The sequence below is a fragment of the Pangasianodon hypophthalmus genome, chromosome 6, assembly GCF_027358585.1.
Source record: "Pangasianodon hypophthalmus isolate fPanHyp1 chromosome 6, fPanHyp1.pri, whole genome shotgun sequence".
NCBI lineage: Eukaryota > Metazoa > Chordata > Actinopteri > Siluriformes > Pangasiidae > Pangasianodon > Pangasianodon hypophthalmus.
In genome coordinates, this window is record NC_069715.1 from 410911 (window position 1) to 438676 (window position 27766).

Below are 27766 nucleotides of genomic sequence, written 5' to 3' on the forward strand. Positions count from 1 at the left end.
GAGTGTAGCACAGCATTCAGATTTCAGCGTCGCTCCGTTAATGTTCACCTCACACTTACCGTTCACCACCTTCAACCAGCATGTACTCTTACTCGTCTCTACACACACACACACACACACACACACACACACACAGGTACAAACAGTGGAATTACAATTGGATATCGAGGCTAACTGCAGTCAGACGCCCTAATTTACAGCTCCCTAGTTTACAGGTCTCTAAATTACAGGTCCCTAGTATCCTTTTTACCTAGTTTACAGGTTAATAGTCTACAGGTCCCTCATATTCTTTTTTTTTTCTTTCTTCCTTTCTTCTTCTTCTTCTTCTTCTTTTTCTTTTTTTTTTACCTATTTACAGATCACTGAATTGCAGGTCTGTAGTTTCCTTTTTCACCAGTTTCCAGTGTCAGTGTACAGGTCCCTAGTTTCCTTCTTCCCTAGTTCCCTGTGTCACTAGTTCACAGGCCTCTATACCTTATTTTCTAGTTCCCTTTTTATCTAGTGTCCTTAGTTAACTTTAAGGTCTCTAGATTCCTTTTTACTAGTTTTTAGTGTCCCTAGTTTATAGATCACTAGTTCCCTTACTCCGTTATTTCCACTCTCCCCAGTTTACAATTGTTAGTTTTAATTCCTCCATAGTTTTTAGGGTCCTCAGTTTACAGGTCTCATCCCTATATTCATTCCTTAGTTTCTGATGTTTTTAGTTTCCAAGTTTCCTGCATTCCTAGTTCACAAGTCCCTAGTTTCCTTCTTTCCTAGTTTCCAGGTGTTTCTTTCTTTCCTATTATTTAGTGCCCCTAGTGTACTGGTCATTTGTTTCTTTTCCATTGTTTCTATTGAGTGGAGTTTACAGCTTCACAGTTTTCCTCGTTTATAATGTTCCAGATTTCCATATTAATGTGTGTGTGTGTGTGTGTGTGTGTGTGTACCGATACACTGGGTTCCAGTGGAGTCCAGACTGCTGCCGGTGCCACATTCACAGTTGAAGCTGCCCACAGTGTTCTTACAGTCTCCATTCACACAGGGATTGGACAGACACTCGTCAATATCTGCACACACACACACACACACACACACACACACACACAAGCATGTTAATACATACACTACAACAAACACTGGGTTCTAAAGGTTCATTTTATCTAGGTTCTGTAGTGTATTCTGAGTGTGTGTCTAGGGCTCTGAGTGCTTGGCTGTGTGTTCTGATCCTGGGTTCTGACTGTTGAGGTCTGTTTTCTTTGTGGGTTCTGAGTGTAAGGTTCTAACTCACCCTCACATACTTCAGTCTCAGGCTTGAATTCATAACCTTTGATGCATTGGCAGACGTAGCTGCCTGGAGTGTTCCGGCAGAACCCATTATCACACAGCAACCTGTTCCTCACACACTCATCAATGTCTGAGTCACACACACACACACACACACACACACACACACAAACACAGACACAGTAACACATAAACAATTCAAAGTGGTTTCTCCATTAACACACCAGAGTAAACAGTGAACTATTATGCATTATTACACACACATACACGCACACACACACACTCTCACACACACACACACACACACACACCTACGCAGATTTTCCCCGTCAGGTCCACCTCAAAACCAAGGTTACAGTTACACTTGTAGGTACGCAGCATGTTCTCACACTCTCCGTTTGGACAGATGTCAGGATTCAACGCACATTCGTTAATATCTGTAACACACACAGCACCACAGAGTTACAGTGTGTGTGATAGTGTGTGTGTGTGTGTGTGTGTGTGTGAGAGACAGACACATAGACAGACAGAGCGAGACTGTTCTTACCTCTGCCATCGGTGGTCGTACCGATTCCACTAGGACACAGAGCAGAAAACTCAGCTGAAACACACACACACACACACACACACACACAGATGAGTTTACATCAGATGGTTAGATTCTGGTTCCTATTCTGGTTCCTTAGTGTTTGGCACTAAGTGTTATATTTTGGCATTATGCTCTGGTTTGTGAGAGCTCTGTTCTAGATCCTAAGTAACGGTTCCAGTTTCTGGGTTCTAAAGGTTTGTGTTCTGTTTGATGAAAGGGTCATGAGGTGGATTCATAAAATTCTTAAATACCTGGTTAAGTTCGGAGTTTGTATTGTATTTGTACGGTTTTGGTTTTAAGTTGGTTTCTTTTTGGCTCTGAGTTCTCAGTTTTAGATTCTGCTTTCTGATAATTGATTGGTTTTTGATTGTTCTGAGTTCTTTGTATTTTGCTCTTTGTTCTGAGTTCTATGTTCTGTGTTTTCACTGGTTGGGTTCTGGATGTTGAGCATTTGTTTCTGGGCTCTAAGTGTTTGGTTATAAATTCTAATTTTTTTAGATTTTGGGTTAGGTTCTGGTTTTGGATATTTAGATTATTTAAAAGTTCTCTTTAAAGTTCCTGAGGTTCCGGTTTCTGAGTATTCGGTTCTGCATTGTGTGTTTGCTTCTATTGTTTCTGTGTTCTGATTGTGAAGTTCTGGGTTCTGCTTAGGTTTCTGATGTGATTGGGTTTTGGTTAAATTGTGTGATTTTCTGTTCCGTCCTGGGTATAACTCACTTCTGGGTTCTAGGTGCTTAGCCTAGGGTTCTGAGGGTTCAGTTCTCTGTTTTGGGTTCCGTTGTTTTGATGCTGGATTTTGATGGTTAGATCCTAGAGTTCTGGATGTGAGTGTTTAGTTTTTCGAACTGGTGTGTGTGTGTGTGTGTGTGTGTGTGTGTGTGTGTGTGATACCTGAGGTCTGTGATGGGCAGGGTTGGCACGGTTCTCCAAAGGCGTATTCCGTATTCGCACAGCAACATTCAGATTTTGTCAGAGCACCGAAGAACGGCTGCACACACTGACCACGCTTATAACCACCATAACACGTACTGCGCATGTGCGTGTCTGTGGAACAAGAGACAATGAGTGTGTGTGTGTGTGTGTGTGTGTGTGTGTGAGATTCGAGACAGAGAGAGAGAGGGAGAAAGAGGGAACAGACAATAATAAACAAAAATCTCATTCCTGATACTTTTACCCAGACAGAGCAGTTTGCATGCTGTAATAAAGCAAGTTCCACTCAGGAGAACAGAATGTAGATCCGGTTCTTTTGTGCTGGAAAACTGCAGCGTGAGATTGAGATTGGACATGTGCTTTACTTTGTGTGTGTGTGTGTGTGTGTGTGTGTTTGTCTCAGACTCACCCACACATGTGCGTCCATCGAGGCCGACAGCAAGTCCTGGCATACATTCACACCTGAAGGAGCCCTCGGTGTTCACACAGCGGCCGTTTAAGCACATTCCTGGAGTCTCACACTCATCAATGTCTGAATCACACACACACACACACAAGCACACACACAATCACACACACACACACACACACACACAAGCACACACACAATCACACACACACACACACACACACACACACAAACACACACAGACAGAGAATTGGAGAGTATGGATAACTGTAATAGGCTCACAAGTGTACAGGTCCCTAGTTTACAGGTCCTTAATTTTTTTTCTTAGTTTTTGATTTCCCTACTTTACAGGTCCCTAGTTTCCCTTTTCAGTAGTTTATATATATATCTCGAGTTTACAGGTCTTTAGTTTACAGGTCTTTAGTTTACAGGTCTTTAGTTTACAGGTCTTTAGTTTACAGGTCCCTAGTTTACAGGTCTTTAGTTTACAGGTCTTTAGTTTACAGGTCCCTAGTTTACAGGTCTTTAGTTTACAGGTCCCTAGTTTACAGGTCTTTAGTTTACAGGTCTTTAGTTTACAGGTCCCTAGTTTACAGGTCTTTAGTTTACAGGTCTTTAGTTTACAGGTCCCTAGTTTACAGGTCTTTAGTTTACAGGTCTTTAGTTTACAGGTCTTTAGTTTACAGGTCCCTGGTTTAAATGGACCAGTTAAATTGTAGCTTGTGTTTGTTTGTAGCATTCGTATTTGCATTAGTTTTCTTCTGGAAATTTGTGTTTGTGGCAGAGTTTCTACTGGTTCGGTCACTGTTTTGTTTCTAGGTGTTTAAGGACTAGCTGGTAGAATTTGTTTGTTTAATGAATGATAGGTGTGTTAAATAATTTTAAAAGTTAAACTGAAAGCTCGATTCAATTACATTGCCTAAATGCAGCATAATCAATTCAACACATTTCAGAGCCAAACTGTAATAATCCAAATTGCTTACAAAAAATATAATTAGAATTATAAAATAATTATTATAATAATAAGCTGCATTTATTTTATTAATTGAAGGTTAATTAGAGGTGAATCTCTCTCTCACTCTTGCATGCATAACTGATCACAATCACTCTAATCCAAACAATGTGTGAAAGTGTTATGTCTGAACTCACTGGCCTGTGTGTGTGTGTGTGTGTGTGCGTGTGTGTGTGTGCGTGTGTGTGTGTGTGTGTGTGTGTGTGTGTGTGTGTGTGTGTATGCGTAGGCTGGTTTTGTTAAACAGAGAGAATGCCAAGTTCCGCACTAGACTACACAAATCATTAATGAGAGAATACATCAACCATAACGACCCATTAGGAACTCTGTGTGTGTGTGTGTGTGTGTGTGTGTGTGTGTGTGTGCAGGCATGTGTGTGTACAGACTCTCCAAACTAAACACATCTGTAACTGGCACTATGGCAGTGGTTCTCTGGTGTGGGATGGGGTGTGTTCTTCTTCTCCATCAAAAATTTTTATAACTTTTATTTTTATAATTTTACAGAACTTTTGAGGTTTTGGGCATTTCCATCTGAGACTGACATTGTAGACTAATATTAAACAGTAACACATCTGACAAATAAATTCATTTTAATAATAAAAACACCCATCCAGCACCCACACAGCAGTTTTGTCACAAGTAATGAAACCTTAATTGATAAAATTGGACAGTAATTTCCTCGAACACATTTATTTTAAATCATATACACGATGTGACCCAGGAGTGGAAAATACTTGAGTAATTGTACTTTGTTACGTTCTTTGTACTTAAGCATTATTTTTGGATTTATACTTTACCTGAGTGTAACTGAAATTGAATACTTGTACTCTGTTTTATTCAGTTTCCAAGAAAAGAAATGAACTTCTTATACCCTACATTTAGACCTTAATGTACTAAAGTCTCTTCTTCTCTCATCAGTTAATGACTGTTCAATATACATCAAAAGAATATCTACATTTTAAAGTTCTACAGTTTAAAGCATCCAATCAAGTTCAGAAATGTAGAAAAAATCTATCAAGAATTATGTTAATTCATCTTCTGCTGTGACCTACTTACTGGACCAGATAAAATTTTGACATATTATATACTTTTACTTTGCATGTGTAAAGTTCTTGTGTAAAGTTTCTCACCGATGCAGTAACGTCCCGTGCCATCCAGCAGGAACCCGGCTTTACAGATGCACTTGAAGCTGCCGTCATCGTTGATGCACATCCCGTTCAGACAGATGTTCCTAATCTTGCACTCGTCCATATCTGAGCACAAAGATACCCACAGAGGACAAGTGAACAAATCATAAAGCACACTCACTGCCAGTCTGTCTGAAAGTGTTAACTAAACTGCAGAATTACATCAGAAATACACCAGATTTAATTCTTTATTTACTATTAACTACAACAATACTCTATTTCTATTGAACACTATAGAACTGAGCCTGTACAAGAGGCTAGAGGAAAGACACTTGAAAGTAAGCCTTTAAAATCTGTAATCTCTCCCTTTATCTCTCTCTCTATTTTTTTAAATAATGACACTTTATTGTCAAAGAAGTTACATCAATGAAATTAATTTACATTAACTTTAAAAAGAGAAATATAATTAACTTCTTTCTACACCGCTCTGTTTCTGACCTTCCTCAGTTTCCACACTCTGCACCTTTTGGCGTTCCACTTTCCTTATATGGTAATCACTTCCTGTTTCTTACTACATTCAGTCCTTCTAGTGATTGGATGTTCCTTAGCCACTCTAAACCGTGCCTTTGTGCTTTCTGTAGTTCAATGATGTTTCCAGATAAAACCTCAATACGTCTCAGTTGGGTTTATGTTGCTCTCCTGAGTGCTCTCTGCTACAGACATGTTCATTTTTAATTTTTTTTTTAAATAAAAACACTCAGACTGGCTACCTGTAAAACCTGAAGATATTAAACAATGTGGGCCAAGAGCTTCACCAGACCATGTGGTGTTCCATCACAATAGCCAAACTTTTCTTTTTTGCTATGTTTAACAGATCATCCTGTATGTGAGTGTTACATATATGCAATATTATATATTATATTATATATTATATGCAAGAATGAGTCTGTGTGCTTTAAGCTAATCAGTTGTTTATCTGAAGATCAATGAGATCTGTTCAAAACAGAGCTTTTCAGAAGACTTCAAAAATGATTTCATAGTTTCTGTGTGTGTGTGTGTGTGTGTGTGTGTGTGTGTGTCCTACCTTGGCAGTTCTTCCCATCAGAAGTGAGTTCAAAGCCAGCGTTACACACACAGTGGAAACTCCCCTCCGTATTCACGCAGCGTCCGTTATTGCAGATACGTCCGTTAGCTACACACTCATCCAGATCTGAGAGCACAAGAGTGTGTGTGTGTGTGTGTGTGTGTGAGTGTGTGTTAGAGTTAGTGCTGTCACAAATTTTACAGTTCAGTTATTATTTAACTCATTTCCTGAACTTTACGCTTGTGTCACTTGACAAAGGACAGGACTCTGAATAAATATGTCATTTCTGATTACTTATTGTTTAAATTATGTAGTAAATTTGCTATAAAAATGACTAAAGTATTTGTCCTAAACCTGATATTACAAGTAATTAAGAATCGCTCTTTATCTGTGGTTGAAACTCAACTGATTTTCTACAGCAATACAACAGTATTATGTTATACACTATATAGTAAAATATTTATACCACAGCAGTGTTGAATCCTGCACTCTGATTGGTCAGAAGGTGTTGATTAGTTTTCTATAACAGGAGCTCTGACAGTCGTGCAGGTTTATATTAATGCACTCGTTCTAATACGTTATCATCATGGCAGATGTTTATGTGGATCACCAGATGGTAAAATTAAGCTAAATTACTATGGAAAATAAATAAACACAAATCTGAAAATGATTTTTTTTCCTCATGGGATTTTTTTGCTTAAGAGAGTCACAGTATATGTGATGTGAACACACAGTGTAGCTACTGCTAATGTTCATGCTGTGTGTGGCTCTATAACATTATACTCTCAATAACATTCACATAATTTTGAATACTAAATAATTTGGTAATTAATATTCAAATATATATTTTGTATTTGACATCTTTAGTAATGCGTATGTCTTTCTCACCTTTGCACTCAGTTCTGGTAGCAGTAGTCTGAAATCCAAGAGGACACTGACAGTAGTAGGAACCTGGAATGTTTATGCACTGGCCATGCACACATGGATTACGCTCACACTCGTCATCATCTTAAACACACACACACACACACACACACACATAACACACTGATGTCATGCATATACACATACATACAGTATACACATGTCTCTTGACTGATATGAACATAGTAAAATAAGTAAACAGAATAAACACAGTGTGTGTGTGTGTGTGTGTGTGTGTTTACTTACCAATACACTCCCCACGGTCATCAAGATGGAAGCCCATGTTACACTCGCAGCGGTAACTCCCAGGGACTGGAATGCAGCGACCATTCAAACACAGGTTCCTCACGACTTCACACATGTTTGAAATGTTCAGGAAACCTGACAGAAACAGATGTAGAGTCTGTGTGTGATTGTGTGAGGAGTTTTTAAGAAAATAGTCACAAGTGTATTGAGTGTAGTATGCATTAAGATTGCAGCAGAGTCATGGTTTGGTCTTGGTCTGGGTATAGGGTCAATCCTTAAGAGAGTTCTTCTCTTAGTCTGAGAATTGGGGGTCTTGGTCTTGGTCTGGGCGTTGAGGAATCTGGGTCTTGGATGGGTCTGAACTTTGATCTTTTTTATTCTTTTTTGGTCTGGATCTGTTTCTTAAAAAGTTTGGATCTTGAGGCAGTTTGGACCTTGGTCTTCAATGGTCTGGCCTTGACCTGGGTCTTGAAGGGTTACTGATTTAAGGGGCTTCTTAGATCATAGAGTTGGAAAGCTGGGAATTAGAGTTCTAGTTTTGATCTGGATCTTCAGGGCACAGGGGGTTGTTTTTGCTCTGGGTCTTGGGAAGGGTGGGTCTGGTCTTTACCTGGTTCTAACCCCTGGGAAGTTTCTGGTCTTGGAGGAGTCTGCGCTTAGTCTGTATCTTGGAAAATCCGGGTTTTGTGGGGGTTTGGTATTGGTCTGGATCTGTATCTTGGAAAGTCTGTTCTTGACATGGCTATGTGTTCTTGACTCCTACTTAGTGTCGAAACAAACCTGGTATGAGGTGTAGTGTTGGCACAATAACTGGTCGGTCTGGAGGTTGCCGAACAGGGACCTGTGGAGCAGGACCAAATGGACTGTATGGAATATATGGGCCTGTACCAGGTCCACTAGGAAGATAAGGTCCAACAGGACCAGGAACAAGAGGCTGGATCTGTTGACACAATATCTGGTACTCCTCTGGAGATATAAAAGACACGCACATATATAATCAGGTATATGAACACCTATAACTAAATCAGGTACCCAATCACATGTAACAGGTATATACAGAGCTAAATCAGGTATACATGCACCTGTATCAGATCATATACATGAGTAACAGGTATATTTCTCATGGACTATCAGCTGAAGTATGTCCATCTATAGCTATATAGATATATACTGTACGCACCTGTAGCAGGTATATTTACAGGTATATTTACTAAGTTCATAAGTATATCTAATATATGTATGTATGAATGAATATCATAAGTTGCCACTTTATTAGGTATACCAATCTACTAACTAATTTTATAGCAGTTCAGTATAAATGTATGACAGCTGTCTTACCTGTTCCCTGGATGGGGCAAATCTCAGGGATGGTGTTTCTGGCCCAGCAGCGGCCCACTGAACAGCAGCACTGGGTCTTGGTCATACGCTGGGGGTTCTGGTTCGCACAGCGGTTATTTATGATACTGTCAAAGCAAATTCCTGCATGGGCATCTATACAGGACAAGAAGAGACATTAGGAGATATCTGAGTCTCAGATTATACCACCACTGCCAACTGAATGGAGAATCAACATTGCTTAGATCAGAGAAGAGGCCAAGAGAGAAAGAAAGAAAGAAAGAAAGGAAGAGAGGACAAAAGGGTATTTAGCATTTAACAGCATGTACATTTATAACATGCATTCCTTTCATGGCAAACATCCTCCTAAAAAACCCAAAACCAGACAACATCAGTTGAACATCCCTGACCCATGAGAGGAGGAGGAGGAGGAGGAGGAGGGGGTTTGGAAGAAGCTCTTGGCTGCAAAATCAGAGTTCCCTCAACAGTGTCATCAACCTCTCACTGAGAAGCAACAGGAACAACATGATCTACTTTTTTACTTAAAATGCGGTTCCAGGGTGAAGAGACAGAGCCAAATTATCACAAGGACAACATGTTTTTGTGGAAGAGTCCATATGTGTCCAGACAGAATTTACCATCATAGTACCACCACGCTGCCAACCTGTGTGCTCTCATGTTTTAGTTCTTAGAAAATGTGTAAAATGAGTCAGTGAAGCGGTTAAACATTGAAAAGAATTTTACACAACATATTTTGGCTGGCACAGACTTCCATTACTTGTTAGCAGTGACAGCTGGTGGTGATATTAGATAGGAGGCTAAAATTTCATATCTATAAATATCTCAGTGATGAAACAATTTGGGTTGAGCAAAGTATTACACACACACACACACACACACTTAAGACAGAAAGACAGCTGCATTTTTGATTTCTTTCTTTTTTATTTTGTAGGCGTTTCAAGTCTGTAACACTCAACTGGGTATTTGCTCCAAATACCAAACAAAAGAAAAAAAAAACAAAAGAAAGTTGTGAGTTTTTCGCTAAAACAAAACAAAAAAAATCTTTCACTTCTGTCATGTCCTTTTGGGCAATTTGTACTCTGTTTTGACAAGGTGTGTTTAGTCTGCCTATGTTTAGTTTCTCACAAAAAAGGGATGAAGGAGTAAATAACTCACCTTGTTCATGTTCATGACACCCATGACTGTCTTTTACATGCACCTTCTCAATCACTGCTGATGACATGTTATGGATGTGTGAGAAAAATATCAGGCCAAATGGAGTTCAAATCTAGGGGGTGTGTCACTTTGACAAGACTGTCACTTGCATGAATCTACAGTCTGGACGAGAAAGGAATCAGCACCAGCCTCGCATCTCGCTTCTTCATACCATTCTGTGTGTTTGTATTATGACCATTGGTGGTGCTGTTGCACCCAGTTCCACAAAAAAATCCAAAGTTATCCGCTTGAAAATAAATAAATCTTATATTGATGTCTTATATTGATGAGGGGATTAGCTCTGCTAGAACATTTATACCAGCCACTCTTGTTTGTTAGATATAGTAGCCTTTTAGCTCTGGTGCAAAACTAATAAAGCATAATTGTTCAGATGCAAGTGTAGAGTTTACTGAATTAACCAGACTAATCCAAAAAGGGATAATCAAAGTTGATAGACGGGCAAAGGGATCAGTTACCTAGGCTAGATTTAACTCAGTAAACAATACAGAAAGGATTGATACTGCTGGAGCATATGCATGAATAGAAGGCTTAGTAACGTCACTAGTAGAACGTTAAAGCAAGGCTTCACAAAGATACAATGGAAATCCTGGTTATTTATGGGAAGTGTACTAACTGGTGGCTGTGATTCGAAGTCCAAGGATCTAGAATGAGGATTCTGGGAATTTTTTTTTTTTAGTTTGAGTTGTTTAGATTATATTGATGGTTGCTTGTTATCTTTCCTGTGGCTGTCTACAAGTGATGACGTAGGAGGTCTGGGGGATTATGGGCGGAACACTGAGAGAGGAAGAGCGATTGTATGGGTGAATAAAAAGCGAGATCTCAGTTCTACAAAAAGTGTCAGTTAATTTGTCCATATGCATCTACAAGTTGGTTTGCAGAACAAGTGTAAAAAAAAAAAAACTTGCATATGGCTAATTCAGCTGATGCTTTTACCTAAAGCCAGTTAGGAAAGACAGGATATTGAGGGTTAAGAATCTTGCTAAACCTCCAAACAGCTTTAGCTGGGATTTGAACTCACAACCTTCTACTCAATGGAGTAATTCCTAGACCATTAAACCACCACGTCTCCAGGTATTAACCTGAAACTACACTTGATCTTAAGCCAAAAGGCAGAACCTTGGAAAACATCACAGCTTGTCTGACTGACTATTTTTGTGATAACGGGGGCATGATGGATATTTGAACTATTTGTTTAATAATGATAATAATATTATAACAATCAAGACCATGTCAGTAACTTCTTGTGTTGATTTTAATTTAGAAACTCACCAACTAGCACAGACTTTAACTGATAAGCTACAAGTGGTTGTGTTTGTATCCCTGTTAACAGAGAACCTTATCAGAACATTCCGTAACATATTTTACAGGTTTTAAGAAGGTAAGGCTGTAGATAAGGCTGCTTGTTGCTCAGACAACCTTCTCAAACAAACACTAACATTATCGAAATTTTAATGTTTTAGATTCCCCCCAAAAAATGAAAATGTTCTGCAAACCTCAAATTGTTAGGAAAGATGTTTGCATTTCTTTTTTTGCTGAAAAGGTTCCACCAAATAAAACTGGCCATGAAGGATTTCAACTCGTTCTGGGAGTGGGAAAGAGTGATGGAGAGATCTGCTGCCACGTTCCAGAAAGACAGAGAGGGAGAAACAAGCGCATGACTCATATTTCCCTACATCAATCCTCTTAACCCTTTATCTCTCCCTTTATCTCTTTCTTTATCTTCCTCTTAGTGGCCATCTCACTCTGTCTGTCACCCTCTCACTGTCTTTTCTCATTCCTTCCTCTCCCTCTCTCTCTCTCTCTCTCTCTCTCTCTCTCTCTCGTCACCTCATATACAGAGGAGCTCATTGTTGTGAAATCACTGACGCCCATTGACTGACCTAAATTCTGCTGCAGGGATACAGTAAAGGTTTCATGAGTTTTGTAACCTGTGTGTGTGTGTGTGTATTAAGGTCAAGAAAGAAAAATACACCAAACACAAATTATATGCATGTCCAGATTAACACATGTACTTTTAGAGTTTCTCCCCTCCACATTTATGGCGTGTCCTTTCAGGATTTAAAAAAAAACGACAAAAACAGGTGAGTGGAAACACACCGCAGACTCTAGACTGGGTTCTTCAGTCATCTTTCCAAACCCCACCCACATTTACTTACTGTTTCTATCTACATCAAGCTTCTAAAACAGAGGTATTCCACTAACATGGTGGCAAATCTTTAATATATTAATTTAAAATGAATATAATGAGGCCACAGTGGCTCTATAGGTATTACACTGATGCTTACTATTTTGGACTAGGGTCAAGAAACGTCTGCTTTGAACATGTAATGGAGAATAAACACACACTTCTCTGTCCAATCGTCTTTGCATTTTTGTCATCTGCTTTTTTTTAAATAAATAAACCATGTTATCAGACCAGACAGGGTAAATAAAATAAAAAAAATCTCTGAAGGTCTGTGAAAACTCTTCCCTTTCCCAATGAGCTTGGGAATTTCCGCTCAGGTAAATAATTTACATAAATGCACGTGATTGGCTGCAGTGGTTCTGCTTCAGAATCTGAATGGAGTCATCATGAAAAAAAAATAGTCATTGAACTATGGCCAGTTTTTTCTTTTCAGTTCGGAAATACTTTGCTGAGTCCCCCATTTGACTATATACAAGCTTTTTCAGTCTTCTTTCATACTAACTTTCCAAGCCCCGCCCACACTTGGTTACTGTTGCTATCTACATCAAGCTTATAAAGAGTGGAGGCTGGATTTATTGAGATAAGCAGCCACCGGAATACACTACATATCAGTTTTTGGGATCAGGAAAAAGCTGACAGAAAAGTATTCAGTCTATAAATAATATTAAATGATTCAGATACATTGAGGCCAAATCCTGTGTCTCTGTCTGGTGAACTTAATTTGCCTATTTGATAACATTCCTGCATGGATAATGTGGAACAGTGCAACGTTAAATATTGGCATTAGATCAAATCTGCATAACACTGACTTTATGCTAACGCATATTTAAACAAGTGAACAAAGATTTGGATGGTTTGAGCCAAGACTAATTAAATTTTAGCATGCTGGCCCATATTTCTATTCTTACAGCTAAAAAAGATTTACAGAAGTAATGTCATACACATGATTATTATTCGGTCAAACACACTCATGTAACTGGACTCAAAACATTTTTGTGTTTTGTGTCACACTGTACGAGTCTGAAACCATCCACAGACTAGAATTATGATAATTAGGCTATCAATGACCTATCAGGGACAACTGATGAGTAAAGAATCAGTTCCAGTCCAGTAATCATGACTCATTGCTATTTGACATTTCACAACCAACGTAACTGAAATAGTTTATCCTCTGAGCTGTGTCACCACACATTCTCACACACACTGCTCAGCCTGAAGCTCACCAATGCACCGTGATCCATCCAGAGCCGTGTCGTATCCCACAGCACATCTACAGACGTAGCTACCGATGGTGTTGGAGCATTCGCCTCCACTGCACAATCCGGGGATAGTTGAACACTCGTCTACATCTGAAAGAGAAAGAGGAAAAGTAGATTTTAGTCAACATCTTAGAAATCTAACAAGAGAGAATTAGGTTTCCTGCCAAGAGATAGCCTGGCATTTAATACAAAATTACTAAAATGATCACCATCTCCACTAATCTTATCAAATCATAATCAACCGTATCACAATGCTCCCAATCAATGCAGACATTTCTGACTACAAAGCTAACAGAGCTAGCAGGTTTGTTGCACATGGTTGATTCTGAGATGATGAAGCCTACACTAGATTTTTATGATCTACAGTTTTAGTTTTGCAAAGTATTAAACTATATAAGCTAAAATTTGTTCATGGAATAAAAAAGAGATACAATAACCTATTTGGAGGGCATGGCCTGCAGATGCTGCCTCTTCACGCCCACCATAAATGCACCTGAATTTGGATGAATGAATGTTTAAAAAGCAAATTTTCTAAGAGTGTAGCAGTGCAATAAACTTTCTGTTCCAACTTCTTTTTCTTTATAACTTGTCTATATTTTGGCAGCATTGCACTCGATATAGTCAAAAACCAAGAAATGACTGTAGAACATTCGACTACTTATTCATTTTGCCTGATACTTGGCAGGTCCATACTTATACCCACACCACAAACACACACACTAAATAACATCTGCAGATGAAACTAAGTATTAAAAAACCCACAGAAGCAGGAGTTCTGGTTTTCCAGTTCTGGTATTTCTGGATTGTGATTCCTGAGCTCTGTGGGCTTTATTTCAGTTCTCTCCTTATTAAATTGATCGTGGCAGAATAACAGAGACACGCTGATCCCTCCCAGGAAGTCATGACAGGTCCAACCAGGATGGCCTTCAAAAAAATAATTTGATCCTATCTGGAATTCTTTCACACAATCTCCAGGGATTCTGGGAATCGTGTTATTATTTCTGGGCAGAGGCGACCGAGCCGACTCCTCTCAACCCAGCGCACTCAGCATGAATGTGTGTGTGGGTGTGTGTTATGGCTGGTCTACTAGTCTGTTCTTCTTTCCTTGAGTCCACACTGCACTAGAGAGGTTTGACTACACAGCCCCAGTAATGAACCCTTATAAATTCAACGAAGTAGGACTAAAAATAACCGCTCTGTCCCTTCATATAAACAAACACCAGCTGGAGATGGAGTGTGTGTGTGTCTCTGTCTCCAAGGTGAAGACTGGGCAGTTTCTCTCATGCACACCAGGAGAACTCCATCAGTGAGAAACCAGATTTATGAAACTGTGAGCTGTGGTGGTGTTAGTTTAGCCTCCCTCTCAAATGTTTTATCCAACATAGCTTAGCATTCTGGACTGGAGTTATTCACATTCTTTAAACAAATCCCTTTGAACAAATTTCCATAATATTGATTCTGATCCTGACTCTGATCACCACATGATCCTGATGATCCTAATCCATCATGACCTTGATTATGGCCCTTTCAAAATTCTGACCCTGATCTTGGCATTCCTATGTCTTTGATCTTGTCCCTGAATGTATCATGATTCTGATTTTGGACCTTCCATTATCCTAGACCTTGAAGCGCTGAACCATCCAATGACTTTGATCTTGACCATTTCATACCTTCAATTCGATTTGATTTTATTTATATGGTGCTTTATTAATGGTTAAACTATATACTATATACCTTTAAACCTGAACTTGACTCGATGACCCTGACCCATAAATTGGATTTTGACCTGTCATGACTTTAATTCATTCAGGTTCATGATCAAAAAGATTTTTTCAAAATCTTTGAACAAATCCTTTTGAACAATTTCCAGTAATATTGATCATGATCTTGACTGTGACCACCACATGATCCTAAGAATCCTAATATTGATTCTAATCCTAATCCTGACCATGACTGTCCCACAACCCCTGCGTGGGCTTAAACATTACATGACTTTAATCCTTAACATCTCATAACCCTGATCCTCTCCCACTGTCCTGAAATGTCCATGATCCTGATCCACAAGCAGACCATCCTCCTGACCCAAATTCCAACTGATCATGAACCTGCCAAACCTGACTCCATAACCAGACCATCCCATAGTGTTGATCCTGATCTGTATCCTCCCGTGATCCTAGTTCTGCCATCACGTGACACAGATTTTGAAAAGCTTGATCATTCCATTACCTTGATCCTGATCTTGACTACTGTATATTCCATTATCCCGGTGTTGGCCCTCACAAGCCCTGATTCAAACCACAGTATTCCATAGTGGCTGATCTTGATTCTGATCCTGATCACCCTAATCCTTCCATGACTTGATAATTACCCAGATCCTCCAGAGAACCTGTACCAACAGAAGGAGATCCTGTAACTGCAGTCCCTCTACTGGATTCCTGTTACCTGCCCGGTTGAAAACACTGATGTTCCTAGTACTTAAAGACCATTATCAACTCCTATTCTGTACTACAAATCACTCCTGTAAGTCATGGTAGATAAAACCATCTGCCAAATATTATAAATGTAAATGTAAATTATAAATAAGACCCTTAACCCTCTCTACTCCAGGTGCACCAACTTCCTAACAAGCTGGGATATGTAAAGATAAGAATTTCACTGTATTGGAATGTATATGTGACAAATAAATCTTCTTCACTTACATCATGTGCAGCAGTAAAGGACCTTGGTGTGATTACTGGCTCCAGTCTCTCATTAGAAGCTCATGTAGATATTACTAGGAAAACCTTCTTTCATCTGAGAAATATTGCTAACATAAGAAATGACACTACAAGATGCAGAAAAACTAGTTTATGCTTTTGTTACCTCTACATTGGATTATTGTAATGCCTTACTGTCTAGATGTTCCAGTAGGTGCATAAACAAGCTCCAGTCCAGAATGCAGCAGCGAGAGTCCTTACTAGAACCAGATGATATGACCAAGACCACATCACCCCTATCTTATCCACATTGCATTGGCTCTCAATCAAATTTTGCATTGGGTATAAAATACCAATAATAACCTATAAAGCACTGAATGGTCTTGCGCTGCAGTACCTGAACAAATTTTTTGGTCTTTTATCATCCACCACTTCTACTTTGATCAAAAGGTGCAGGCTCTTTGTTTGTACATAGAATAATGAAACCTACAACAGGGTCAGAGCTTTTTCATACAAAACCCCACATGGAACAGCCTTTCAATTAGTGTTCAGTCTTTAAGTCTGGTCACTCAATTTTGTTGACGGTGAAGAGGCTCACTGCTTTATGTTCGAGGGCGCCCTCATGTCTGTGCTTTGACACAATAAGAACACACTGTTTTGAACTCAAATTATTGAAAAACCTTCATAACCTTTTAAACTAATGAAATGATTATGTACTTAACATTAGAATTAACATTTAGCACTAACTAAAAATAAAATTTAAGTGAAAAATAAAATTTAATTCCTCTATTGGCCAAGTGGCTGAATGCTGATGGCAGAGTAGAGTAAAATCCATGTCTCTTCCTGCAGTGTCAAATAAACAACCACATACCACCGTATTTTAGTTTTATAGTTAGACGTCCACCCAGCCAGCCAGCATTTAATCCTAGATGTTTCATAAACTAAAGGGTATGAGCGCCTTTGACTGGGTTTAATTTAAGACCTGGACTGCACCAGATAAAACCTGAGTCACATATTTAGCTTAAACACCATTATTAGTGCAGAAAAGTGGCAGAAATCATGACAATAAATGTGATTTTAGAGTCTGTGTGCAGCAGAACACATCTCACGCAAAGTTATCTTGAGAAAATTAGGGAAAATTAGCTTGGCTAGAACCTCAAGTTTGGAAACAGAGTCCTCTCTTCCTAAGGCCATTGCTAATCTGCGATCTTAATGATGATCAATATAAACTATCCTGATGGGAATACAGCCACAGGGCCCCTCCTCATCCCTCTTCACTCATATTTGGTGCATAAATGGAAGTGGAATTAAGAGGTGACATCATCTTCTTTATGGATTCCAGATTTTACCAACATCAGACATTTATCAACACCATGTTCCTGTCAGGTCAAAGGTCAAGTCTCTCACCTTCACATTTCTGGCTGATCTCGTTGAATCTGTGTCCTGCAGGGCATTTACACTCGAACGAGCCCACTGTGTTAATGCATTTTCCTCCCTGACACAGACCAGGAATGGCCTGGCACTCATCCACGTCTACACACACACACACACACACGCACACATGTACAGAGATAGAAGCACTTTAAATAATGCAATAATAAACATTAAAAATATAGCTCTATAAACAAAATTTAAAACATTTACTGATTTATATCACAGATTCATACGCTTTCAGTACACAAGCATGGACGAATAAATGTACACAAAGGAATGCAATCCTTCGTCTCTTTCTCACACACACACAGGGTGATAAATAAGAGCAGTGGGGAATGTGGAAAAGTAAAAAGACAGATATTTTCAGAGAGACTCACTGGAGACAGAGCATCTGAAGAAGCGTAGAAGAACAAGTGAGAGGGAGGAAAAGGGGTAGAAAGTGAGTGAGAAGGTGAGAAAGGGGAGGATGGAGACAGCAATGGAGAGACAGAGAGAGAAAGAGAATGTGAAAGGAAAAGAAATGGAGAGAGAGAGAGTGAGAGAGAGAGAGAGGGACACAGGGAGGACGGTGTCTGCTAACCCTCCTCAGTGTGGCTCAGACAGCCAGACGTTAGAGGAATTTCCCCAGCTGGAGAAATAAGTGTGATGGCCAAATCGAACAGCATGTGGCTGTGTCCCAAATGCACAGTACAGCTTCTCAGCACACTCATGCTCTGAGATTCACAGAGTAAAGGTCATACTGATGTCTCATTCACCTAGATTAGTACTCTACTCTAGAGCAGGAGATCCCTGAGGCGGGGTCAGTGGCGTGGCGTGTCTTTCACTGCTGTACTGATGATTGTATGATTTAGTAATGTTGACAGTGATGGAGAATTTATACATATGATTAACTGACACATGTTGCATCAATGCAGTACTACGTACACCCTTATCTATTAATTACAAGAACTACTTTGCGTGTACAATGGGATAAATAGCACAACTGAGTGTCGCAAGTAATTTTCAGAGAATAATTGTGCAAATTATGTCATGTGCAATATAAGCAAGGAAACAATATAAATTGATAAATTAGGGTCCGATTACTCAAGTCTGCACTCAGGACCAGTTCTGGGCTCGTCTGGGGACGGGCTTCATAATCACAGGTTTTCATTTACATAAAAGAGTTCCTTCCGAACCATGGATCACTTGTGCAATTCCACATGTCACTTTTCTTTTCACTCAGGTTTGCAAAATGGTAGGTTCATCCGTTTACTGTTTTTTTTTAATTAATTTCCTGTGGTACCAATACTCAAGCAGGACTTTTTGGATGCACAGCATGTCATTGTGCAGGAATGCCTGCAAACGACGAGCTGTTCTTGTGTAAGAGGATTTTTATCTGTGCAGGCTGGCATGAGATGTGTGTGTTGAGACGTGTGTGCCACAAAAATGAACAAATTACAGAACATCAGTTCTGAAAATCTGGTTTTATATATCAATAAACATAATAACCCTCACAAAAGTAGAAAGGATTGGAAGTAACAAGTTGAGCCAATCTCATTACTCAGCATGTGGCCCTGAGAACGGATAGCTTCCACACCTGATGTAGAACACACCACGGTTTGGCTGAAGTGAACTCCAGACCCTGTTTTCAAGAGGACCAGAGATGTGTCAAAAAACTGTTCAATAACAAGAATAGCGAGTATTTAAGTACGGTTCTACAGAATAGTGAGTACTTAACTACTGTACTATAGAATAGTGAGTATTTAAGTACTGTACTATAGAATAGCCAGTATTTAAGTACTGTACTATAGAATAGCGAGTATTTAAGTACTGTACTATAGAATAGCGAGTATTTAAGTACTGTACTATAGAATAGTGAGTATTTAAGTACTGTACTATAGAATAGCGAGTATTTAAGTACTGTACTATAGAATAGTGAGTATTTAACTACTGTACTATAGAATAGCGAGTATTTAAGTACTGTACTATAGAATAGCGAGTATTTAAGTACTGTACTATAGAATAGCGAGTATGTAAGTACTGTACTATAGAATAGCGAGTATTTAAGTACTGTACTATAGAATAGTGAGTATTTAAGTACTATACTATAGAATAGCGAGTATGTAAGTACTGTACTATAGAATAGTGAGTATTTAAGTACTATACTATAGAATAGTGAGTATTTAAGTACTGTACTATAGAATAGCAAGTATTTAAGTACTGTACTATAGAATAGTGAGTATTTAAGTACTATACTATAGAATAGCGAGTATGTAAGTACTGTACTATAGAATAGCAAGTATTTAAGTACTGTACTATAGAATAGTGAGTATTTAAGTACTATACTATAGAATAGCGAGTATGTAAGTACTGTACTATAGAATAGCAAGTATTTAAGTACTGTACTATAGAATAGTGAGTATTTAAGTACTGTACTATAGAATAGCGAGTATTTAAGTACTGTACTATAGAATAGCGAGTATGTAAGTACTGTACTATAGAATAGCGAGTATGTAAGTACTGTACTATAGAATAGCGAGTATTTAAGTACTGTACTATAGAATAGCGAGTATTTAACTACTGTACTATAGAATAGCGAGTATTTAAGTACTATACTATAGAATAGCGAGTATTTAACTACTGTACTATAGAATAGCGAGTGTTTAAGTACTATACTATAGAATAGCGAGTATTTAAGTACTGTACTATAGAATAGCGAGTATTTAAGTACTATACTATAGAATAGCGAGTATTTAAGTACTATACTATAGAATAGTGAGTATTTAAGTACTGTACTATAGAATAGCGAGTATTTAAGTACTATACTATAGAATAGCGAGTATTTAAGTACTATACTATAGAATAGTGAGTATTTAAGTACTATACTATAGAATAGTGAGTATTTAAGTACTATACTATAGAACAGTGAGTATTTAAGTACTATACTATAGAATAGTGAGTATTTAAGTACTATACTATAGAATAGTGAGTATTTAACTACTGTACTATAGAATAGCGAGTATTTAAGTACTATACTATAGAATAGCGAGTATGTAAGTACTGTACTATAGAATAGCGAGTATTTAAGTACTGTACTATAGAATAGTGAGTATTTAAGTACTGTACTATAGAATAGCGAGTATGTAAGTACTGTACTATAGAATAGCGAGTATTTAACTACTGTACTATAGAATAGCGAGTATGTAAGTACTGTACTATAGAATAGCGAGTATTTAAGTACTGTACTATAGAATAGCGAGTATTTAACTACTGTACTATAGAATAGTGAGTATTTAAGTACTGTACTATAGAATAGTGAGTATTTAAGTACTATACTATAGAATAGTGAGTATTTAACTACTGTACTATAGAATAGCGAGTGTTTAAGTACTATACTATAGAATAGTGAGTGTTTAAGTACTGTACTATAGAATAGCGAGTATTTAAGTACTATACTATAGAATAGCGAGTATTTAAGTACTATACTATAGAATAGTGAGTATTTAAGTACTATACTATAGAATAGTGAGTATTTAAGTACTATACTATAGAACAGTGAGTATTTAAGTACTATACTATAGAATAGTGAGTATTTAAGTACTATACTATAGAATAGTGAGTATTTAACTACTGTACTATAGAATAGCGAGTGTTTAAGTACTGTACTATAGAATAGCGAGTATTTAAGTACTGTACTATAGAATAGCGAGTATTTAAGTACTATACTATAGAATAGCGAGTATCTAAATAGTGTACTATAGTGTACTACAGCATAGTAAGTATTTAAATACTGTACTCTATAGCACAGCATAGTATGTTTAAGTACCATACTTAAGAACATTGAGTATTTAAGTACTGTATGCTATAACAGAGGTGTGTAAGTCCTGTACTATTTAAAATTTGGTGTGTAAGTACTGTGATATATAAAATATCTACTGTAGAACAGTGGGTGTGTAAGTATTGTTCTCTTGAGCAGTATTTATTTACTGTAATCTAGAACAGCAGGATGTGAACAATCCGTAATAAACTGTAACAACTAATCTAGTGTGTGTGTGTGTGTGTGTGTGTGTGTGTGGTTCAATGAGGCGTGTGTGTATCTGTTCCGACAGTGCCTCCCGTCCTGCCTGGTTGCACAGGCATGTAAAACACTAACGGGAACCAAACCCAATTTAACCCAGTTACAGCAGATTGCAGTGTGTGTGTGTGTGTGTGTGTGTGTGTGTGTGTGTGATCTACATTTCTAATGTTTCAACCAGAAAATAATAATTCATATAACTACTATGAGATGTAGATCTGCTAAAGTGATTACTGAGTCACTGAAATAATAAAACTTTTAGCTGGCTAACTCGTTAGCATGAGCTAACTGAGAGAATCTATATGAATTTGAGTGATCATTTCTGAAAAGTATGTGTGTGTATCTGTGTATACACTGTGTACATGTGAGTGTGTATATGTGACTGTAATGTGTGATGGTTAGTAAGCATGTATACCATAACTGTGTATAATGTGATTATGTGGGCACGGCTGTGTGTGTGTGTGTGTGTGTGTGTGTGTGTGGGCATGTTTTTATATCTTGGTGGGGAACAAATATCCTCACAAGAATAGGAATATCCAACAGTTTTGAGCTTGTGGGGTCATTTGTCTGGTCATCATGAGGTAAACTACTTTATTACAAAAGCTTTTATTTAAAAGAAAAACAACTAAAAGTGCTGAAAACTTTCCTTTTAGTTCCTGAGGTTAAGGTAAGCGTTAGATTTAGGTGTATCATAGTGTTAATTATCTGTATTACCTGCAATTGATATGAACAGTTATGCACTCAAGTCTCCATCAGTGAACAGTTGATAACTTCAACAAAACTTCATGTGAAAACTCTTATGAACTTTAGTGGTTACACAATCGCACTATGTGTCCATGTAGTACACAGTTATAGAGGGAATGATTTATAATCGCACTATCGGGTGTCACACAGATGAGGATGGTTCCCTTTTGAGTCTGGTTCCTCTCAAGGTTTCTTCCTCATATCATCTCAGGGAGGTTTTCCTCACCACCGTCACCTCTGACTCGCTCATTAAGGATAAATTTATAAATGTAAAATTCATATCCTGTATTTATATATTTCTGTAAAGCTGCTTTGTGACAATGTCCATTGTTAAAAGTGCTATACAAATAAAATTGAATTGGATTTTATTAATTACTCTATCAATAGAAGGGCCTCACCAGAATGAATCAAAACTGAATTATGAATAAATATTGAATGAAATCATGAGGTCTCTAAAGATTTCCAGAGACATTTGAGGTTATGTGTGTGTGCATGTGTGTGTGTGTGTGTGTGTGTGTGTGTGTGTGTGTGTGTATATATACCCTGGCAGGCTCCGGTGCGGTGGTTTGGGATGAAGCCCCGGCGGCAGGGCTGAGGCTGAGCAGGACATTGTTCACACGGATGACCCCAGGCTCGGCCCACCGTCGCACAACACAGCGTTTTAGTGCACACTATCCCCGTTAGCTGCCCCTGACACATCTGATTACTCACTGCTGCAAAACACGGGCCTGTCCGGTAGTCTGAAAAACACACACACACACGCATAGGAAATCACAGTTACACACAGGAACTCTAGACTACTGCATAGAGAGAGCATTGTGTGGGTGGAATTTCTTTTTAATCATGTTTTGGCCTGGTCTCGGGCGTTCTGGGAGAGGGTGTGTGTGTGTGTGAGTGTGTGTGTGTGTGTGTGTGTGTGTGTGAAAATGGGTTAGACATATGTGTGTAAAGAATCAGTTAGCTCTAAAGAGCGACAAATTACATTCTACATGTCGAATAAAACCACATAATTTCACATTTTGCCTTGGAGAAACGAAACAGAAAAGAATCCAGTAACACACTTTAATAGTAAGTGTTTCAAGATGAATACATTCTAGAACACACACACTTCGTATTATATCGTATTTGCATTATGTAAGTTTTGCACTATAAAACACATCTCAGTTTCCCATCCTGATGAAAAAATGGTACAATTAGGTGTGGGATTGTATAGAAGCCTGTAGGGTAAACTCAGATAAAATAAACAACACAACTCAGATAAAATAAACAACACAACTCAGATAAAATAAACAACACAACTCAGATAAAATAAACAACACAACTCAGATAAGATAAACAGCTAAACTCAGATAATATAAACAATACAAATCAGATAAAATAAACAACACAACTCAGATAAGGTAAACAACACAACTCAGACAAAATAAACAACACAACTCAGACAAGATAAACAACACAACTCAGATAAGATAAACAGCTAAACTCAGATAATATAAACAATACAAATCAGATAAAATAAACAACACAACTCAGATAAGATAAACAGCTAAACTCAGATAATATAAACAATACAAATCAGATAAAATAAACAACACAACTCAGATAAGGTAAACAACACAACTCAGATAAGGTAAACAACACAACTCAGACAAAATAAACAACACAACTCAGATAAGATAAACAGCTCAACTCAGATAAAATAAACAACACAACTCAGATGAAATAAACAGCTAAACTCGGATAAGATAAACACAACTCAGATAAGATAAACAACATGGTTTAGATAAGATAAACAACTCAACTCAGATGAAATAAACAGCTAAACTCGGATAAGATAAACACAACTCAGATAAGATAAACAACATGGTTTAGATAAGATAAACAACTCAACTCGGATAAGATAAACAACTCGACTCAGATAAGATAAACAACTCAACACAAATAAAATGAAAAAAAAAAAAATATATATATATATATATATATATATATATATATATATATATATATATATATATTAAATATATATATATAACTCAGATAACACAAACAACTCAATTCTTGAGGTAAACAACTTGATATAAAGTGTACAAATAAAGGAAATAACTCAATTTATAAAAAAAATTCCATTTCATAAGGTAAACATTTTAAGTTGTATAAAATGCATAACTTAAATAAGACAAACAACATTACTGGGATAAGACAAATATTTTGACTCATAACATAACTGATGACATAATTGATTTATGTAAGTTAAGCATCTTAACTCATAAAATAAGCAACTCAAGTAAAATAAACAATTTGAATATTATATCTTGGCTCTGATAAAAGAAACAACTCTAATAAAGAGGATATAAACAACTCAACTCTCTGAAGTGCTGTGGCTCCTCTCAGTTTCCTTTAAAGCTGCTTTGTGACAATGTCTAGTGTTAAAATACTATATAAATATAATGAAATTGAATTGAATAAAAATAAATATATATATATATCTTGTGGGGTTTTAGATCTCAGCCTGTTCTGAAGCATCGTCTGGGAATTTGGTGTGAGCTGATAAATAGATTGTTTTGAACAACTAATAAAAAAAGGACTGTCTCTCTCACTCTCTTTCTCTCTCTCTCTCTCTCTCTGTGTCTCTCTCTCTCTCACTCTCTCTCTCTCTCTCTCTCTCTCTCTCTCTCTGGATGCCTTTGTAATGAGCTGTGCTGCATGTCAGAGATCGCTATCAGCACTCACAGCTCCATGAGTCCACAAGGCAATCCAGCCCTAAATCATTTACAGTGTGTGTGTGTGTGTGTGTGTGTGTGTTTCTGTCACTTCTCTCAGTATATACACACAGCACGTCATCATCAACAACAATTCACACAAGAAGACAGGTACATGCTTTTATATTTTAGATTTCTTTTCGATTTAATAATATTTCTTTAAAAGTGTTTCACACCACACACACACACACACACACTTTTCAACCTCCCACATAGTGATTTTGGTTTCTAGGCACTTTGTTCCGGATGCTATTAAGTGCTATTGCTCACACACACCTCACACACACACACACACACACACACACACAATAAATCTTCATTCTGCACTGAATCACCATTACACCCACACGTAACTGACCACAAACTGACCACAATGTCCTTCTGTTTACCGCACACCATGTCAGAGTTTGAATGTGCACTTAAAAATGTATGTGTGTGTGTGTGTGCGTGTGGGATGCAGCAGCAGGCAGCTCCAGTGCTACTCCGCTATGTTTATCTGAAGGGTGTTTCAGTTCAAGATTTGCTAAGAGAGGATTAACAATGTGCGTGCATGCACGTGTGTGTGTGTGTGTGTGTGTGTGTGTGTTCTAGAATGTATTCATCTTGAAACACTTGTGTGTGTGTGTGTGTGATGGACAGGGAGGGTCTGCATTTGTGGGTGTGTGTGATGTCATTCGTTTCTTTGTATAGATCCAGCTGTGGGAGACTCCCAATGATTCGGCATCTGGGAATAATCTCTCTCTCTCTCACACACACACACACACACACACACACAGTAGAATGCTGTAACACTGTCTGAAATCATTGACCACCACACCCTCTCACTCTTACACCACACTCTACACTCCTACACCACTCCCTCTCACTCCTACACCACACTCTACACTCCTACACCACTTCCTCTCACTCCTACACCACACTCTACACTCCTACACCACTTCCTCTCACTCCTACACCACTTCCTCTTACTCCTACACCACTTCCTCTCACTCCTACACCACTTCCTCTCACTCACCACTCCCTCTCACTCCTACACCACACTCTACACTCCTACACCACTCCCTCTCACTCCTACACAACACTCTACACTCCTACACCACACTCTACACTCCTACACAACCCTCTCACTCCTACACTACAATCTACACTCCTACACCACACTCTACACTCCTACACCACTCCCTCTCACTCCTACACCACACTCTACACTCCTACACCACACTCTACACTCCTACACCACTCCCTCTCACTCCTACACAACACTCTACACTCCTACACCACTCCCTCTCACTCCTACACCACTTCCTCTTACTCCTACACCACTTCCTCTCACTCCTACACCACTTCCTCTCACTCACCACTTCCTCTCACTCCTACACCACTTCCTCTCACTCACCACTCCCTCTCACTCCTACACCACACTCTACACTCCTACACCACTCCCTCTCACTCACCACTCCCTCTCACTCCTACACCACACTCTACACTCCTACACCACTCCCTCTCACTCCTACACCACACTCTACACTCCTATACAACACTCTACACTCCTACACCACACTCTACACTCCTACACAACCCTCTCACTCCTACACTACAATCTACACTCCTACACCACACTCTACACTCCTACACCACTCCCTCTCACTCCTACACCACACTCTACACTCCTACACCACTCCCTCTCACTCCTACACCACACTCTACACTCCTACACCACTTCCTCTCACTCCTACACCACTTCCTCTTACTCCTACACCACTTCCTCTCACTCCTACACCACTTCCTCTCACTCACCACTCCCTCTCACTCCTACACCACACTCTACACTCCTACACCACTCCCTCTCACTCCTACACAACACTCTACACTCCTACACCACACTCTACACTCCTACACAACCCTCTCACTCCTACACTACAATCTACACTCCTACACCACACTCTACACTCCTACACCACTCCCTCTCACTCCTACACCACACTCTACACTCCTACACCACACTCTACACTCCTACACCACTCCCTCTCACTCCTACACAACACTCTACACTCCTACACCACTCCCTCTCACTCCTACACCACTTCCTCTTACTCCTACACCACTTCCTCTCACTCCTACACCACTTCCTCTCACTCACCACTTCCTCTCACTCCTACACCACTTCCTCTCACTCACCACTCCCTCTCACTCCTACACCACACTCTACACTCCTACACCACTCCCTCTCACTCACCACTCCCTCTCACTCCTACACCACACTCTACACTCCTACACCACTCCCTCTCACTCCTACACCACACTCTACACTCCTATACAACACTCTACACTCCTACACCACACTCTACACTCCTACACAACCCTCTCACTCCTACACTACAATCTACACTCCTACACCACACTCTACACTCCTACACCACTCCCTCTCACTCCTACACCACACTCTACACTCCTACACCACTCCCTCTCACTCCTAC

The 27766-nt window shown here is 38.8% G+C and overlaps 1 protein-coding gene across 1 annotated transcript in view; it reads right to left on the reverse strand.

Annotated features, from left to right (window-relative positions):
* The window catches only part of fbn1 (fibrillin 1), a 91191-nt gene that overhangs the window by 46269 nt on the left and 17156 nt on the right, over positions 1 to 27766 (reverse strand). The window contains 16 exon segments of the mRNA XM_053234637.1: positions 1 to 98; positions 930 to 1049; positions 1271 to 1396; positions 1578 to 1703; positions 1814 to 1867; positions 2747 to 2899; positions 3195 to 3317; positions 5337 to 5459; positions 6418 to 6543; positions 7306 to 7425; positions 7588 to 7722; positions 8368 to 8553; positions 8926 to 9078; positions 13567 to 13692; positions 17706 to 17831; positions 23073 to 23270. The exon segment at positions 1 to 98 is cut by the window's left edge and continues 40 nt beyond it. Coding sequence (XP_053090612.1) covers positions 1 to 98; positions 930 to 1049; positions 1271 to 1396; positions 1578 to 1703; positions 1814 to 1867; positions 2747 to 2899; positions 3195 to 3317; positions 5337 to 5459; positions 6418 to 6543; positions 7306 to 7425; positions 7588 to 7722; positions 8368 to 8553; positions 8926 to 9078; positions 13567 to 13692; positions 17706 to 17831; positions 23073 to 23270 — 2093 coding nt within the window.